The sequence below is a fragment of the Papio anubis genome, chromosome 16 (assembly GCF_008728515.1).
Source record: "Papio anubis isolate 15944 chromosome 16, Panubis1.0, whole genome shotgun sequence".
NCBI classification, from domain to species: Eukaryota; Metazoa; Chordata; class Mammalia; order Primates; family Cercopithecidae; genus Papio; species Papio anubis.
Window position 1 is genome coordinate 85867934 of NC_044991.1, and position 19110 is coordinate 85887043.

General features: G+C 53.1%; 1 protein-coding gene across 2 annotated transcripts in view; it reads left to right on the plus strand.

The window, feature by feature from the left end:
* The window catches only part of NPEPL1 (aminopeptidase like 1), a 40099-nt gene that overhangs the window by 14048 nt on the left and 6941 nt on the right, over positions 1 to 19110 (plus strand). Inside the window, exons 2-7 of one of the 2 annotated variants that reach the window (XM_031656864.1) lie at positions 3217 to 3286; positions 5238 to 5423; positions 5846 to 6016; positions 11124 to 11213; positions 11629 to 11710; positions 13448 to 13590. In XM_031656864.1, coding sequence (XP_031512724.1) covers positions 3224 to 3286; positions 5238 to 5423; positions 5846 to 6016; positions 11124 to 11213; positions 11629 to 11710; positions 13448 to 13590 — 735 coding nt within the window. In that variant the 5' untranslated portion in view covers positions 3217 to 3223. Of the gene's footprint in view, positions 1 to 3216; positions 3287 to 4292; positions 4558 to 5237; positions 5424 to 5845; positions 6017 to 11123; positions 11214 to 11628; positions 11711 to 13447; positions 13591 to 19110 lie in introns of those variants that run through there. The other variant, XM_031656863.1, reaches the window with a different exon arrangement.

Sequence of the window (19110 nt, forward strand, 5' to 3'; positions counted from 1 at the left end):
GTATACAACTTACTTTAAATGGTACAGGGAAAAATATGTGCACATACATACATATACACATATACATACACACATATACACATATACATACACACATATACATATACATAAACACACATATACATATATGCATGTTTGTATATATACAGGCATACCTCACTTTACTGTGGTGGTCCGGAACTGAACCCAGAATATCTCCAAGGTGTGCCTGTATGTATATGTGTGTGTGTGTGTGTGTGTGTGTATGTGTATATTTGTGTGGGTGTGTGTATGTGTATATATATCTGTGTGTATATATATATGAATCTAGGTGAAGGGTATACAAGTGTTCATTATACTAGTTTTTCATCTTTTCCAAAAGTTAATCAACTTTTCAAAAAAGTTTCTAGAGAAATGTGTTTTCATGGCAACAAGTTCTTTTTCCTCCCTTCAGGGAACATTTAGTGCAAATCTAGGTGGCGTGTCTGGTGCCAGTTGCAAAAGGGAACGGAGGCCCTGCCTGCTGTGCAGGCACTCAGGTTGTGGCGAGGGACAGCACAAACATCCACAACGCGGGGCAGCATTTGAGGCGGTCGTGTGGCTGTCACAGTTTTCACTGGTTGTGGGCTCACTTCTCAGCCAGCTGCTCCGGCTCCATGTGGTGGAGGGAGGTCCTTGGAGCTGAGTCTGCCTCTGCTTCCTCTGGGCTCATGAGCAGGTCATTCTGAAGCAGGAAGGAGCCCTTCCTTGATTTCACTTTAGGACTGCCTGAGGCACTTCCACTGGTTTCCAGTTACTTGCAAGGTCAAGTACAACCTGCAAGGTCAGTGTATATTTTATGCACACTTTATGTCTGGCTACACGAGCTTTTCCTTTTTTTTTTTTTCTTTCTTATTTTTTTTTGAGACAGAGCGTCTGTAGTGCAGATTGGAGTGTGGTGGCGCGATCTCGGCTAACTGCAACCTCTGCTTCCCAGGTTAAAGTGATTCTCGTGCCTCAGCCTCCCGAGTAGCTGGGATTACAGGCAGGCACCACCATGTCCAGCTAATTTTTGTATTTTTAGTAGAGATGGGGTTTCACCATGTTGGCCAGGCTGGTCTCAAACTCCTGGCCTCAAGTGATCCACCCTCCTCAGCCTCCCAAAATGTTGGGATTACAGGCCTGAGTCACGGGGCCTGGTTCCACATGAGCTTTTGACAGTGCCAGAATGAACAATGTCCTTTACTACTTCAGGCCTTTGCATGAACAATTTCTTGGTCGGGGATCAGACTGCCTGACAGACTTTAATCCATCCCTCAAGACCCAACTCAAAAGTCTCATCGTAGTCCAAGGGGCCTTCCCTAACTCAGTCTTCTCCCAGTGACTGGATCTCTGAATTTTACTGTTCTATTTGCTCCCCCTTCCTCTTTCTGGCCACACACACATATGCACGTGCACACACACACACACACACACACATATACATACATACATGCTATTGCATCCCCAAAGCCTGACGGGTCCTGGAGCTTTTCAGAACTGATGTTCAACAAATGTATGTCAAATGAATGAATGAATGAAAACACCAGAAAACATGAAGCAGATGCACCACGGAAATGAGTGTTTCTTTGAAGTATCGGATATAATGGAATCTGAGAGCCTCCTGGCGATCAGCTGAGTCTAAGCAGGCATTAGGCTTTATACGGGTGAAGCCTGACATGAAATTAACATATAAATGCACATTTCAAACACATAGAGCCATCTTACATGATAGGATTTCAGAAATGTGTCCTAGGATGTGAACTGTACCAAAAAACATCCTAATAAGTTCTAGGAACTTTATTCTGATTTGTTCCAGAAGTTTTTAATCTTTTCTTCAACTTTTGAGCAAAGTCTGAACATCCAATTGGATGTGGAATAGGTTTCAAGTCATCAAAAACATAAATTGATTTTTGGGTTGCATTAAAGATCTGGTAATTTGTTTTAAACTTTCATTTTTTAAGGAAAATTAAATAGAGGTGAATTTTTCATTGATAGTGAAATATATACTAAGCCATGGGCAGTGAAAAGGGGAAAGTACTTTCCTGGAATGTATTTGTATCTGTCACAAGCTGCATCTTGAGGAAATTGGCAGGCATTTGAAGTGGAATAATTCCTTAGCGTTCTGTTTAGTTTGGATTTCTTCAATTCAGGCGTGGCTTAAAACCAGAATCACCAATATTTGCTTTTAACAAGCATCTAATGTTTTCTCTTGCTTTGTGTACAAAATGTTGGTTGAACTGAATCATTTTGTTCATCCTTTCTGGGGGCTGTCAGGGTTATTCAGTCTATTCTTAAATATGAAAGAATTCTAAAAGAAAAACATCTCCCAAATGACCTCTCCACCAACAGTTTATCTCATTTCCAACTCCTGGTACACAAACCTGCTGGATCTGACTTTCTGAAATGCTTCTTGGATCCCTCTTCAGTTTGTAAAATTCTATAGAGTGAACCAGGCTCCCCAGTCGATCTCCTCACCCACTCTTCTATTTTCCAGGAACCTTCTGTTCTAACCACACAGGTTTCAGAGCCTGCTGGACATATTCTGTGTCTGTGTTTTCTCCCACGTGGAATGCTTTCTTTCTCAACCTCTTCGCCTGTGGAAGTCCTATTACATCTGTCAGGGCATGGCCTTAGTCTCTCACCCTCTAGGAAGATCCTCCAGCTGTCTCAGTCCTCTGGAGTGCTGTGTGCCTGTCTGCAACATATTTGCAAACAGAAAAAAGAGTGAGAGATCTTTATACACGCTCTTAGTACCCTTTACCAATGTGTGAAAACATTCAGCTGCTGTAAAATCTTTTGAAGAAAATAAGATCCAATTAGCGTTGACTTTTATGTCAGGAAAGCTGAGGGTTTCAAAGGAATTCCTTTCAGTCATTCAACAGCTTTTTTTTTTTTTTTTTTTGAGTGCCTGCTCTGTGCCAGGCACTGGAGGAAAAAAACAAAAAAACAGAAAACAGGCAAAAAGACCTGCCTTCAGGATGCTGATGCTCTAGTCTATGTGGTGTTTCCGAGGGCCTGCCCTGGGGCCAGGGACCACGGTTCAGAGCTGAGCAGGGAGACCTGGAGTCCACAGACAGGGAAGGTGAAAGCATGGCTTGTGGCTGGGGTATAACTTAGGGAGCTAGGGGGCCAGCTGGGTGTCAGTGGTGGAAAACCTCCCACATCAGGCCAGGGAGTTGACACTGCTTTTTTTTTTTCCTTTTTTTCCATTTTTAGGCTGGTAATGAAGAAGAAACTCAAAATAAGAGGAGTAGCTTATGGAACTACATGGAGGAAACAGAGAAAGGTACCAACCAAAGGCCCTTGAGCAATCAGGATGTTGGGTAACAGATTTTTGCTTTTAAATGACTCCTGCGTGGAGCTTCCCCAATGCATCATCATTTCCTGACCCTTGCATCTGACCCTGTGGGTGGGACCCTCCGCCTCCACCATCCACTCACCACTCACCCCTGGCTCCTCCACCACCCGGCTCCTGCCCCGCACCCTCTGATGGCCTTTCCTCCCCTGCAAGGCGACTGAGGTGACTCAGGTCACCCTGCTCCTTCTTCGTCTCATCTCCTCCCTTCTTTCCTGCTTAGACTGTGCCAGATAACCCTTCTTGCAAAGGGGTGGGTGGGAAGGCCCCCCACGCAGCCAGGCAGTGCCTGGATTTGTAACTGGCCATCCCAGCAGCAGTGCCCTGGATGGAAAGCCACGTCCCTGGCACACTCTCATGGGGCAGTGCCTGCAACAGTCTGATAGCATGGCATGTAGGGAGCCACACGATTAAGTGAGGAGAGTGAGATCCCGCGCTATGCCACCATGCCAGCCAGTGGGACAAAAGGACCTGACTCAAGTCACTGGGCCCCTCCGGCCTGATGAGTGTAAGTGCAGGGTCCCGGGGATCAAAAGCGGCTGCTCTGGGACCCCGGGGGACCTGTTTGGGGCCGGCCTGAGCCTGATCCCGGGCAGACTTCTTGATGGGAGTGAGACTTGGGCCTACACGTTAGCCCAGGCCCACTTGGAAGGAACAGGCCTGTCAGGAGAGCCCGCTACCTGGCAGACCGCGCGTCTTAGCCGGCATTGGAGCAGGAGCTGCCAGACTGAACCAGGGGCGGTGCCGCTGGAGGCCGGGCGCGAGCGCCCTGCTCGGCTGGGCCTGCTCGGGGCCGACTTTGGGCCTGCCCGCCCGGGCCTGCCCGCACCCTCCCGCCCGGCCTGGCCGGCGCCCCCTCGCGCCCCGGGCGGGCCCTGCACGTCTCATGAGCAGCCCGGGCGGCAGGGGCGGGGCCCGCGGGCTGCCGGGCAGGGCCGGGGAACTGGCATGAGCCAGGCCAGGGTGGGCAGGACGAACAGACCGAGGAAACGGCGGGCAGACCCGGGCCAGGCCGGAGCAGAACCCGGGGGCGTGGGTCAGCAGGGAGAAGATGGCAGATGGTGGGGCTGCAGTTCCAGGCGAGCGCGGGGGACTCGGACCCGCAGAGCCGGCCCCTACTGCTGCTCGGGCAGCTGCACCACCTGCACCGCGTGCCCTGGAGCCACGTCCGCGGGAAGCTGCAGCCCCGGGTCACCGAGGAGGTGAGCGGGCCGCCGGCCGCCATGCGCCCCGCGCGGCGGAAGCCCAGGCCCGGGCGGCCCGCGGAGGCCCCGCCTCGCTCGCCGCACCCCCGCCGCCGCCGGGCCGGGCCCAACGAGGCTGGGCCGCCTCCCTGACGGGCTCAGCCGCCAGGCCAGTCTTCGCCCGCGGAGGCCCAGCCCTAGGCCCCGTCGCCGGTGCGGCGCGGTGGTCCTCCTGTCAGCCCAGCCCTGCGCCCCCCGAGGCCGCGACACCTGCGGACTGGGCCGGGAGACGCGGCCGCTTCCAGGGCCTCGCGTCGGCCCTGCCTGACGACAGGCCCTGGCTTCCAGAAGTTCCCATGGCAGTGTCCCCAGCTGCCTTTACTTGGGGACACCTGGCCCCTGCCCCCTCTCTGGTGGAAGCCGCCTAAGCCCTATCCGAGTGTTGGAAGCAAAGCAGCCCCCAGCCTCTCCCTTCCAGTCTTGGTGGCTTCATCCCACCAGGGGGATGCGAGCCAGCCTAGAGACAGTTAGCTCTGCAGAGAGGCGACACATCTCCCTAAGGATGGGACAACGGTGGCGGGGAGCTGCGCAGTGCCCCTTCCAGGACTGCAGGCGTGGTCGTGGCCGCAGGGCAGGGCCTCCTGGCACGTGGGCCGCTGTTTGAAGCCTCTGTCTCTTGTCTCTCCCTTCTGATCTAGCTCTGGCAGGCTGCCCTGAGCACGCTCAACCCCAACCCCACGGACAGCTGTCCCCTCTACCTGAACTACGCCACCGTGGCTGCCCTGCCCTGCAGGGTGAGCCGGCACAACAGCCCCTCAGCCGCCCACTTCATCACGCGGCTGGTGCGGACCTGCCTGCCGCCCGGAGCACATCGCTGCATTGTGGTGAGTGCTTCGAGAGGAGGCAGCCGCGGTGCTCCAAGGGCTGTGGACGTTATAATCCCTGCCCTGTAGATGGGGAAACAGGTCCAGAGAGACGCGGGGATTTGCCCCAGATTAATTTTGGTGGCAAATCAGAGACTCAACCCTAGATTTCCTGAGGCCCACCTAGTGTCTGTCCCTCTGTTCGTCATTTTCCTGGCAGGTCAGGCTGTTGACATCTGGTGGCCAATGTGTTATTTCTCTTGGAGCATGACCAATGGTGCTTCCACGGTTCCTGGGGTGACCTGAGGGATGGGGTGGCGGCTGCTGTGGGACATCTCTGTCTAGATGTCATCTGCAAGGGAACCGATGTTCTGGAGAGCAGCTCCCTGCACTTCCTGGTGGCGGCCCTTGCACCCCTTATCCCGTCTCCCCCTGTGCCGCAGATGGTCTGCGAGCAGCCAGAGGTGTTTGCTTCCGCCTGTGCCCTGGCCCGGGCCTTCCCGCTGTTCACCCACCGCTCAGGTGCTTCTCGGCGCTTGGAGAAGAAGACGGTCACCGTGGAGTTTTTCCTGGTAGGACAAGACAACGGGCCGGTGGAGGTGTCCACATTGCAGGTGGGTGTCTGGAAGGGCAGACCCGGCCCAGGGGCCGTGGCAAGATCGGGGAGGTGGGAGGGAGGTCGAGAGAGGGAAAAGCTTGTTGCGGGGGGCAGGAGCGGGGCTGGCTGCTTTGGTTCCTGGGAAGCTGCAGAGGCTTTTCCAAACCCAGGCCTCCTCCCTCTGCCTCAGCGTGGCCTGTGACTTCAGGATTCTGTTGTATACAGGCAGTGTTTGTTGAGCACGTAATCAGTGCCAGGAACGTCCATGCTGTTTTCCAAATAACGCTGCCCGCTTATGTGAGCTGTGTGTGTATGTGTGATGTATGCAGGTGTGTGTTGCTGTGCATGTATGTGTGTGCATGTGTTGTATGTGTGGGGTGTGTGTGCATGTGTGGTGTGTGTTGCTGTTTGTGTTTGAGTGCTGGTGTGTGCATGAGTGGTGTGTGTGGTGTGTATGTGTGGTGTGTGTTGCTGTGTGTGAGTGCTGGTGTGTGCATGAGTGGTGTGTGTGGTGTGTATGTGTGGTGTGTTGCTGTGTGTAGTGCTGGTGTGTGCATGAGTGGTGTGTGTGGTGTGTGTTGCTGTGTGGGTATGAGTGCTGGTGTGTGCATGAGTGGCATGGGTGGTGTGTGTTGCTGGGTGTGTTTTGTGCTGGTGTGTCCATGAGTGGTGTGTGGGGGTGTGTGTATGTGTGGGGTGTGTGTTTGAGTGCTGGTGTGTGCATGAGGGGTGTGTGTGTATGTGTAGTGCGTGTTGCTGTGTGGGTATGAGTGCTGTTGTGTGCATGAGAGGCATGTGTGGTGTGTTGCTGTGTGTCTTTGAGTACTTGTGTTTGCATTAGTGGTGTGTGTAGTGTGTGTTGCTGTGTGTATATATGAGTGCTGGTGTGTGCATGAGTGGTGTGTGTTGCTGTGTATGAGTGCTGGTGTGTATGTGGCGTGTGTTGCTGTGTGTGTGAGTGCTGGTGTGTGCATGAGTGGTGTGTGTGGTGTGTATGTTGCTACGTTTGAGTACTGGTGTGTGCATGAGTAGCGTGTGTTGCTGTGTGTGTATGAATGCTGATGTGTGCATGAGTGGTGTGTGTGGTGTGTGTGGTGTGTATGTTGCTATGTTTGAGTACTGGTGTGTGCATGTGTGGCGTGTGTTGCTGTGTGTGTGAGTGCTGGTGTGTGCATGAGTGGTGTGTGTATGGTGTGTCTATGGTATGTGTTACTGTGTGTGTGTGTGAGTGCTGATGTGTGCATGAGTGGTGTGTGTGGTGTGTGTGTGGCGTGTGTTGCTATGTGTTGCTGTGTGTGTGCTGGTGTGTCCATGAGTGGTGTGTGTGGTGTGTGTGTGGCATGTGTTGCTGTGTGTGTGTGAGTAGTGGGTTGCGCATGGTGGCGTGTGTTGCTGTGTATGAGTGCTGGTGTGTATGTGGCGTGTGTTGCTGTGTGTGTGAGTGCTGGTGTGTGCATGAGTGGTGTGTGTGGTGTGTGTGCATGTGTGTTGCTGCACCCTTTACAGGGAGCGCTTCTACATGTGTTATTTCACTCAATGCTGAGAATGATCCTTTTGAGGCTGCAAGGCCGGAAGTGATTTCCCGGCTCCAGATCCTTGGATGGGCCTGACATCAGGCTCCCTTCCTCACGGCAGCGGTCCCAGCCTCTGCGCAGCGCCTGCCGCCTCCAGTCCCCGAGCCCCAGCGCCACCCAGGTTGTCTTTTCTCGTGTCAGAGCTCATTCTTCACTTCTGGCTCTGGAAGGCTGTCACCTTCACCCCAGGCAGCAAGCTCTCCCACACCGGCGCTTGGGCCGCACCTCATTTCTTTCACTGTGTCCTCTCTGAGGCCTGCAACCACTGACCCTCAACCCGAATTTTTCCATCTTCACCAGCATGAGATAGCTCCCCTTTTTTTCCTTCGTCTCCAAATTTTTAAAAAAGTCTAACTGGTTTGCCTTTCTTAATCCTCTTTTCCCTCTTAACCCATGGAAACATAGTTTTTGCCCCCATCCTGACATGGTTTTCTAAGGACTGCTGGATGGGGCATTGCCATCCCTCCTTGAAATGCATCTGCCCCATCCAGAGGTCTCCCTCCCTCCTGCTGCTCCCCAGACTGTCACCACCTCTCAACATCCTCTTCATGGCCTCTCCAGTGTTCCGACCTGCTCAGTCCTCTCAGGGTCAGACACCAGCATCAGCTTCTTCTGTCTTTTTTTTTTTTTTTTTTTGAGACGGAGTCTCGCTCTGTTGCCCAGGCTGGAGTGCAGTGGCCGGATCTCAGCTCACTGCAAGCTCCGCCTCCTGGGTTTATGCCATTCTCCTGCCTCAGCGTCCCGAGTAGCTGGGACTACAGGCGCCCGCCACCTCGCCCGGCTGGTTTTTTGTATTTTTTTTAGTAGAGACGGGGTTTCACCGTGTTAGCCAGGATAGTCTCGATCTCCTGACCTCGTAATCTGCCCGTCTCGGCCTCCCAAAGTGCTGGGATTACAGGCTTGAGCCACCGTGCCCGGCCAGCTTCTTCTGTCTTTAGCAATTTCCTTCTGAGTTCCAGGCCTGCTATCCAGGTGGGCAGGGGTGCCCGCAGAGCCCACTTGGGGGCTCAAGCATCACCCTTATTTCCAAGGATAGCAGGGCACCCTGACCTCTGTTGCCCTCGGTCCCTTCCCCTCCTGTGGACTTCCTGCTGTCCCTTAGACTGGCCACACCCACTCCTGCTCATGCTCCTGCGCCAGGATCCTTCCCTGTCCAGCCCAGCATGGTCTCCCTCTGGCCTCTGCCCACATTCCCTCCCCAGGGAGGCCTGGCCCTCTTGGCTACCACCACCCTCCCATTTGTCATCTAAACCATTACTATAAGACATGTCACATCTTTGTTGATCTCCTGTGCTCCCCACTGGGTTGGGAGTCCCCAGAGGGCAGGGACCTGGTCTTGTGCACAATGATCCCAGCACCCGACCCCACACATGAGAAAGGCCCAATAAACATCTGGTGATGGAAGCAGTGGGACAGTGAGTCCCCGTGGCCCCCAACCCCATTGGTCCCAACTAGCCAGTGTGTCCTGTTTCTTGTCTTTGCTCTGCCCAGTACCATGCCTTAAGGTGCTCTCCTGGGCTATGGCAGCAGTCTCCTGGTCACCCTGCCACAGATGGCCTCCTTCCAGCTCCTGCTTCGCTCACCTTCCAAAGGTGCATCTGTGTGCAAGGTGGCATCTTCTGAGTGCTGTCAGCTGTCACGCCCTACACTCAAGGCAGGAGTGTGCACACAGCACGTGCTGGTACACTCTACAGTCCTGTGAGATACGTCCTGTTGTCCCCAGGTTAGGGCTGAGCAAACTGCTTGCTGACATTGAGTGACTCACCGGGACCACGCCAGCAAAGGGCAGAGCCAGGTGTTAAGCTACAGCTGCCACCACTCAGCCCTCTTGGGTCCTGAGCACACCAGTATCTGACACCCATGTGGCCTGTACTCAGCTTCTCCCTTTCTTCCCTGCGGGAACCTTCCAGTCCCCACCCAGGACCCTGTCCCTTCTGCATCCTGTGGCCTCATCCTCTCTGTAGCAGAGACTGGGACTGTGCATTGTGAGCCTCTGCTGAGCTTGACTCCCTTGACGTCTCTGAATTATCCGAGTCTTGCATGGTGCCTGGCACGTGTGGACAGAATGAGTGGCCCTCCCCTCGTGATAAGAGACACCCCTCCCCAGTGCAGCATGGCTGTGTGTTGGTGGAGGGCACCCACAGCCCTGCCCTGCCTCCCGCAGAAGCGCTGTTGCGTCAGAGCCCCGAGCTTGCCGTGGTCTGGGGTCTTCCAGGTGACACTTGGCCTCCTTGGAGGCAAGTTACACAGCACTGACGCACTTCTCAGACAGTCCTTGTCTGGTCCCCACATGCCCTCACAGACAAAACCTGCTGACAGGCGGCAGGGACGGCACAGGCACATTCATATCGGAGCTGTCAAGTTCCAGGTCTCTACCTTTGAGGCTTTGGGGTTTAATTACCTCTGCAGGGCGGAGGAGGTGGCTGGGCTGCGGTATCGACCCGGCGCTTGCTGCCCTGACATTATGAGACTAGAGGCAGGGATGATAAACTCGATGCTGTCCTGCACCCCCGCAAAACGGCGCTGCTTTTCTCTTAATATTGTCTTCCTGGTGAGCAAGGGAGGCCGCGCAAGCAGCCAGCTGTCTGAAGCTTCTGCGCCTGGGGGTGCACGGTAGGGGACAGGGTGGGGCAGGGATGCCCGCAGATTCAGCTGAGAGACAGTGAGGGTCCCAGGGCAGACGTGAGACACACATGAGAAGGCAAAGAAGGGCCCAAGCCAGGGCTGAAGGACACATTTCTGGGACCCACGTGACGTGTGCTTTGGTGCACATGCCCCTCTCTGCCCTGCCTTCAAGTGTGGGCTCTGAAGCCCTGCCAGGCAAGCAGGGCTCATGTTTTCAGCTCCTGGGTGGACACGTCAGTTCCATGAGGCGAGACCTCTCTCTGTCCCTCCCCTTTGTGCCCAGAACCGTGCTGTGTCAAGTGACAGCACTAGGGCAGCCAGACCCCCGTCTGTCTTGCGTGGGACTCCTGAGGAAAGCAGTGGCCCAGAGGGAGGGCGTCCGGGAGGGCCAGCGGGTTCAAGCGCTCAGGATGTAGAGTGCTTCTGCTTGGTGGGGAGGATCTGGAAAAGCTACTGGTGGAGATGGCCTATGAGAAGTGCCTCGAAGGATGACTGGGATCTTGGTGGGAGGGAAAGGGCTGTGGGATCTGCAGAGGTGAGGGGTGGGAAGCTCAGGGCATACTCAGGGGCCACCTACCTTCAGCTGTAGCTAGGATGAAGGGAGAAACAGGACACAGGGCTTGGAAGGGATCCAGATACGGAAGGGCAGGACCCCAGGCTGGGGACTCCTGTATACTTGTGGAGGCACAGGGTGGTGGCTGTGCTGAAGGTTCTTTCTACAGGTGGCTGGTGGCCCTGGGTTGCTGGGGGTGGGGCAGGCAGTGAGAGCCATGCTCCCTCTCTCCTCTCCCCTTGCTGCCCTGTCAATAGCCTTGTGGGTGGCATTTGCCTCTGATGCCTTTGTGTTCCTGGGGGATGGACAAGTGGAGAACATCTGCCTCCCACCTGGTCCCAGGACCCCAGTGATGGCCTTTTTTTCCCTAGTGCTTAGCAAATGCCACAGACGGCGTGCGGCTAGCAGCCCGCATCGTGGACACACCCTGCAATGAGATGAACACCGACACCTTCCTCGAGGTTTGTGGGTCATCATGCCGGGGGCGGGACCAGGCTGGGGTGGGTGTCATAGACTCCCCAGGAGAGCCAGAGGAAACCAGGGGCTGTCCACACCCTGATGTGGCCTCAGGGCTGCCCTCGATGGAGTGCTGCTGTCCGCCCAGCTCTAGGAAGCCTCAGGAAAGGGTGTGTGGGGAGGACAGAGCCTCCTCTTCAAGGCCCCTTGGCAGGACTGCAGCCAGAGCTGCAGGAAATGAGAGAGTGTGGAGGGTGAGCCCCCTCTCCTGGGTTTCATCACACGCGAAGCTGGCTCCCAAGCCTGGCTCCCCCACTCCACACGGGCAGCAGTTCATCCCTGGCCCCAGCCTGGGCCTCTCCTGTTTCCAGCCATCTTCATGTGTCGTTGTGTTGCTGTTTTTTCCATGAACATGTCCAGGAGATTAACAAAGTTGGAAAGGAGCTGGGGATCATCCCAACCATCATCCGGGATGAGGAACTGAAGACGAGAGGATTTGGAGGTGGGTGGGGGCTGCATCCCTGCAGGTCTTGGCCTCAGGCAGTGACCAGGAGCACTTGGGTGACAGGGGGGTCGGCGGGCCATATGGCACATTGTCCCAAACTTCATCCTGCTTGTGACCTGAAAGGAATCAGCCTGTGTCCAAGCCCAGTGCCAGACCCTGGGAAGCAGCCATCCCTGGGGGAGAAGGGGGAGCAATCCAGATTCTGATTTGGATTCTGGAAGCTGCTAGATCCAAGTCCTTCCCTGCCTGCAGCCTCTCCAGCATCCTCGCGTGCTGCACACCCTTACTCCTGGGACTGGCTCAGCAGGGCCTTTCTGTTCCTTGAATACACAAGTTCACATCGTGGCAGGCAGGGCCTGTGTGCGGATGGCTCTCCCTATCTGGAATACTTTCCCCCAAGATATATTTTTGGTGGAGGTCATCTCAACCAGTGCATCTCAGCTCAGATGCCCCCTCCTCAGAGAGGCCTTCCACAAGTCCCCAGACCCACCTTTCCCTATTGCCCAGGAGCCAGAGGGGCAGATAAGTATGACTCAGCTGCCCCATGGTGCTTGTAGACTGGCGAGGGGAAGGTGGCTGTCTCTGTTACGTAGGCTACAAAACAAATTACTCAGAAGATAGCAGCTGAAAGCAACAACACTTATCCCCTCACCATGCTGGGGGTTGGGGATCCTCCCCTGGTGCAGGGTCTCTGCCTGCTGTTGTCAGGTTGTTGGCTGGGGCTGCAGTCATCTGAAGGCTTGCCTGGGGCCCACGATGTGCTTCCAGGCAGGCTCACAACAGGCTACTGGCAGGTCTTAGGGCCTCACAGGCCATTAGCTGGAGACAGCAGTTCCTTGCAGTATAAGCCACCCTCCGAACGAGGTCTCTGAGCGAGAGAGAGGGATGAAAAGTGAGCAAACAAGATGGAAACTCCCATCTTTTTCTGTAACCTAATCCCAGGAGTGGTATCTCATCTCTTCTACCTTTTTTTTTTGGTTGGAGGTGGGACATTAGGACCTGCCCACATGAGGGGGAGGGACTACACAAGGACATGGGGGTCACAGGGGCCATCCTGGTGGTGTCTACCTAGACAGAAGCCATTTACAAGTGGAGGGAGACGCCGCTTGTGTCAGGAAAAGCTCCACAGAGGAGGTGGCGTTTGCTGTGGATCTAACAGGATGAGTTGGAGTTTGTCAGGCGGCCATGATTAGCCCTCACCATTGTTGCTATGATTATTTGACTCAATTATTGCAGGACTTTGAGCCATAGACTGCACACACACGGGCCACAGCTTCCTTGATAAGATGTGTCATGTAAACCAAAGAGGCAGTGGTGTAGAGACCGTGGGAGCGAGTGTGAAAGGGCGGTGCAGTCCCTGAGTGCTCAAAGGATTCAGGAAGTGGGGACGAGAATGGGCTGGGGCAGCCTTGAGGCATTATCCAAAAATAATTTCATTCTGCAATCCTGTTCTTTTCTTTCTGGAAAGGATACAGTATTTTTTCCCTCAGTGGGTTTTCTTGCCTAACAATACATTGCATAGAATTTGTTTGCAGTCTCAGGCATTGGCGGTAATTTGCATTCCCCAATCCCACACTGGCCAGGGGCAGGAGAAGGGGCCGGGAGCCCCAGGCTCAGGCAGGCGCCTTTCCAGGAGAAACACCAGCGGCCAGAGTGGGGGTTTCCAGGGACCTCTGGGAGTTCCCCACTCAGCTCAGCCCGAGCCTAACCCACTTCTCCCCATGCTTTCCATAGGAATCTATGGGGTCGGCAAAGCCGCCCTGCATCCCCCAGCCCTGGCTGTCCTCAGCCACACCCCAGACGGAGCCACGCAGACCATCGCCTGGGTGGGCAAAGGCATCGTCTATGACACTGGGGGCCTCAGCATCAAAGGGAAGGTGAGGTGCAGGGCCAGCTCTCCAGAGGGCTCTGGGAGTGGGGAGGGGCCCAGTTTGGGTCCAGCCAGCCCTCTCAGAGGTGTCATGGGGTGGGGGACAGCAAGGTTTCTGGGGGTTCTGGGTTGGGGTGGGTTCAGGGAGAGTCTACAGGGCCAGTTCCCATGCCGAGGCGACAACTTCACGTGGCCCCCTGGGTTCCATGCCCACCCTTCAAAAGGGTCTGGAAACAAAAGCCTGGCCAGGGCCCGAGAGCAGCCCCGGAAATGACCGAAGGAATGGCAAGCAGGGCCAGGGAGGCAGGGCTTGCAGCTGCGGGGCTTTGTCCGAGGAAGGGAAGGGCGAGGGGACGCCTGTGTCTCTGAGTCTGCCATGGTCCCCACCGAGAAAACGCTCAGGGTGGCCACACAAGACCCTCCAAAGGCACGTGACCCCCAAGAGTGAGGGGAATCTGGACGCAGCACAGAAGCGAGTCACCCGGGAACTTCCCTGTGAGGTGGCCCTAGACGCCCGTCCCGTGGTGTGGCTTTCTGTCCTGCCATCCCAGGAGGACAGGTGCTTGTGGAGCCCCGGTCGTGGCCTAGTCGGCCTGCCGCAGCAAGCCCTTCCCTCCTCCACACCATCTCCATCCATTCATCCCACACACCGTGCGAACTTCCCTCCTCCGCACCATCTCCATCCATTCACCCCACACCGTGCGAACTTCCCTCCTCCGCACCATCTCCATCCATTCATCCCACACACCGTGCGAACACACCATGTGAGCAGCTGTGCTCGGTCTTGGGCTGGGAAGGACAGGGAGGGAGCAGACTGGGAAGTGTGTGCCTCAGGAGGTCTGGAAGGAGCAGGGAGTGCATCTGGAACAGACACTGCAAACTAGTAGCCCGCAAGGCTCACAGAGGCCTGGCGTTTTGAAAATTTGAATTAGCTCCCCATATTTGAAACCAGGAAGGATTCTCATCAAAGCCTGGATTTCCGGCCTTTTGTGAACTCAGGTCTGCCAGTGCTGGCGTTCTGGTCCCACCGGGCAGCATTCCCCTGCAGCCAGCGGGCCTGCCCCTGGTGTTGCCCATTCTCCAGTTTGGTTCGTGGCGGGCCCCACCACTTGCTGCTGCCCCACAACACTGAGCCCTGGTGTCAGCTGTTGTTCAGGGTGGCGCTGGTGCAGCTCGCTGGCTCTGCTTTCCAGCATGCCTAGTTTATTTCATACCTGGAATGGATGAGTAGTTCCCATCCCTCCTCGAAACCACAAAACTGTTTAGAACAAGGCAAGAAATTAAACTAATCATAAAAAGGTTTTTTTTAAAAAAAAAATTTTTTTTCTATTATTAAGTTCCATACCTATTATCATGCCAGTAAAAAAAAATTAAAAAGAAAATAAATACTGTACTACAAAGAAAACAGAAATGGATTAACACTCAACTAGCATTCATGTATTTTTTTTTTTAAGAAAAAAACATGCCTCCCTATGGGTCTGTTGGAGTGATAGATGGTGGAATGAATGTTTCTGGCTTTGGGTCTTAGCATCTACACATTTGACAATGATTTCGTTTAAATTGATCTTCTTTACTAATGTATGTTCAGTAGGCAGAGGAATCAGCTTTGTCAGCTATCTTCATTCACAGTTGGTCCAAGAATACTCTTTGTTAATTTTGATTTTGAAGAGCTCCAATCACGTGAGGCAGCAGATACACAGATACTTAGCAAAAGTCTTTAATACGGTATCATTTGGCAGAGATTCCCAAAAATCCCATTTCACAGTAAATTCCAGCAATCACAACACCCACCATGTGTTCAGTTCTTCAGGGTGGATTCTTGTGGCTTTCAGATGTCCGTGGAACAAAAACATTTTGGACACAGTAACTCCAAGTGTTCACATGCAGTGAGGGAACTGAAGGAACTCAGGTTCCGCGTCTTCGTTTTGACCATCCCGTGCTCTTGTGTTTTATTTTGGGTCCTCTGTTTCGACACCGGGAGGTAGGAAATCATGGGCCCTGGAGGCCCCGACTGTGCCCAGAGCCAGGCCACAGGATCTGACTGTCAGAGCGATTCTCAGAAGGAATGTGGGTAGTAGATTCCGCGAGTGTCAGGGCCAGTTGTGTGTCGGGTCACTGTTAACATCCATGTAATGTTACTTTCAGGATAAGCAACAAAGATAGGGGAATTTGAAGCTTTTATTTGTAAGATTAAAACGCAACTGTAGCCACAGCAAATTTTTAAACTTCAACCAACAACAGATTTTTGGAGGAGGAATATGTTATCGCTGACATTGTTCAGAGATACCAGCACATGGTGGTAATAAGCAAACCGACTTTTAGTCGGTTTATTATGATTCCTAAATTCGCCACAGATAGTGCACCCCTTACTGCCTGCACCTGGTACTGGCTGCCCCCACCCTCGCACCCTCAATACCTGCGGTCAGTCGCCCTGGAAGCTGCTACATTCTGGCTGGTAGAGTTGTGGGCCCTCTTCTCTGCGGATCAGATGCTTGTTTTTGATGTCGGTTTGTTGTGGATCAGTGTGAGAAGATGAGCTTCCTGGGAATTCATTTGTTTGCTTGTGGCACTAACTCTAGTCACTTAGGGAAAATATTGCACCTGACTTCATCTCATGAGGCTGTGGCTGCACCTGTGCAGTAAGTCAGCTCCTGGCCTCGAAATGAACACAAAGGAAAAACCTGACCACATAGGCCTTTCCTAGAGGCCACAGCCGCACAGCCTCCGGGGAAGCTGTGGTCTGAGGGTGGCTGGTAGAACTGCCAGAGAGTAGGGCGTTTTCCATGGCTCCAGATCACCTTCTGAAAATGAGACTATAGCCCCTGCCTATTCCCAGGGTCCAACTGGTCTGCAGACACCATAATACAAGGAAGAGCTGGGTGTTTTGGCACCAGTGAAACAATACCTGGGTTTTTATTTTAAACCAGCCCATCTTCGCCGCTGCACTTGGAACTGTTCTACGTGGATTTGGGATCAACCAGCAGGCCTTTCCTGAGCTGTTACTATGTGGAGTGGGCACTGAGGCTCCAGCCATTGAAGGAGAGACCCCAATCCTGACCTGAAGGCACTCACAGTCTCATCCCAAGGGCCTGGTGTGAAACGTGAACACAGCAGGCATTCTCCCCAGTGGCTGCGTCTAGAGCAAATGGTGCAGAAATGGTCACTCCTCAAAAAGCAAGCTGGGTGGAGCCAGCCCAGCTCCCAGTTTTGCAAGAAAAATCACAGCTCCCTTTTCAAAGATTTCAAGGGCAGATCAAGATCAGCCTGGACTAGCAGGCCTCAAATGCATTACTGGAGACCCCTTTACCCTCTTAACAAGTACGAACCCCAAAGAGGCTTTATGTATAAGAATGTTGTCTATTGATATTTACTCTACTGGAAATTAGAAGGGAGAAATTTATAACATGTATAATTCATTTAAAATAGCATATAAATCCATTGCATGTTATCATAAATGATATAATTTTATGAAGATAAGCATTTTCCAAAATGAAAAAACAATTTACTGAGAGAGTAGCATTGTTGTACATTTTCACAAATCCGGTCAGTGACTTAATAGAAGACAGCTAGGGACCTGGCATCTGCTTCCGATTTAGTCTGTGGAAACGTGTTGTTTCAGTTCAACTTTATCAAGAAAGTCTGGGCTCTCACATTCTATAGTTGAAACAGGGAAAAGGATTTTAGTACCTTTTTCAGCTAACTATGAACATTCTTTGCTATTACACCAAAACTCAACAAGTGGTAGCTTCTTAAAGGCTGGTTATAACATGGAATCTGAAGCCTCACGAGTAGACTTTGGTGCTCCGTGGCAGTTAAATCCACTGTTCTGTCTCACTTTGGTTTTTGTAATATGCATGTTCACTTGAAAAATATTGGTTCAAGAGTTCTGCAGAAATTCAAATTTTTGACACATTACGTTATATAGTATCGAAAAATCACTTAATATCACCATCCGTCTCATCAGAAAAGTCATTGAGTATGAGGAAGTTGTCACGGTGACAGGAGAAAGTTTTTCAAAATTCTGATTTTTGCTTAAAAGCTCAAATGTATACCATTGGCAATAAATAATGTCAGCTGTTTCTGGAAGTAAGAGGCTGAGTTTGTTCCTTTTCTGGGAAATATCTGCCAGATACCTAAATCCAATTAAGTGCCATTTGTCTGTCAGTTTTTCTTTCAAGTAAAAGTGGTGTCGTGGCCAAAGTGGCTCATGGAGCTCACAACTGCCCCAGCAATCACAGCTGAGCTTCTGCTCTGAGCGACCACTGCCCGTCAGCAAGAGCAGGAGTGCATTATGAGTCACACAGAATATGGAAAATGTATTGTACCCAAGGGTTGAGAGTTTTAAAAATTAATTTTACTGCTTCAGCAAGGAAATTCTAACGTGCAATTGGCATTGGTTCATTTTCCCAGAGGGCGTGGAAACGAATCCAGGGGCTCCCCAACCTCTCTGGGACTGTGGCTAATACTCCAGCACAGGGGGTGTAAGTGTCAGCCCGGTGAAAAAGGCAGAGACCATCTTAAATCACTGCGAACATGGTTTCTTCTATAAAAACAGAAACAATGCATGGGGGCTGGTGAAACTTTGCACAATCAATGGAGCTGTATTTGCAAGCCCGGTCCTGGCTCTGCCTGCAATTGGGAAGGAGCTGGCAGCTGTGACGGGGGAGACATGGTGTACAGTGAGCAGCCGTTTCCAGGCATTTCTGTGTGACCCATTTTGCACATGGTTTGATTCCAGATCGGAGGCCCTGTTTTTCCATTTAAACAACCCTGTGCTTTCTCGCAGATTAGCTAGGAAGAGATGACTTGTTTTCAGTAGAAAGGTGGTCCCTTCTTCTGGCGGTAGACCTGGCAGTGACATGAGGGAGCGACAGGTGTCCTTGCTGCTGGTGGTGTCGGTGGGGGTGGATGGGTGTCACTGGGGGTGGATGTGACTGATTTTGGCTAACATCAGCCCTCACCATCGTTCAAAGTTGTGATGAAGGGCAGAGAATGCTGAGCCTAAGTCTCGTTAGGTGGTAAAGGCCTCTATATGCCAGGGAGAGGAAGCTAGGCCCTGTTCTGGGGGGTGACAGGTGGCCAGGGCAGGTTTGCATTGCGGCAGCAGCTCCTCAGGCTTCCTCCCCACCATCAGCACAGAAGGAAGCTACAATGAGTGCAGGAAGCAAGCAAGCCCACCCAGGTCCCCGAGGTGCTGGCCAGGGACCTCCAGCAAGCCCCAGAGGCTCCCTGGACCTCAGCTTCCTTCTCACACTGTGCGGAGGAGTGGAGAGAGAGGGTCCCTGCAGACAGACCCCCAGGCGGTGTGGCAGCCCAGGACTGAGGTCAGGGTGCCCGGCCTTAAAGCACGGGGTCTCTGTGGCTATGTCAGAGCCTGGCCACGGTGAATTCTGCAGCTCCAGGCATCTCCTCGGGTTCCCCCTCCATGCAGTTACTGTTTGATGGCCCCAAAGTTCTGTCAAAACAAAAGGGAGCCCCACCATCTATAGCAAAGACTCCCTGTTGCTTCTGGAGAACACCCCGCTTG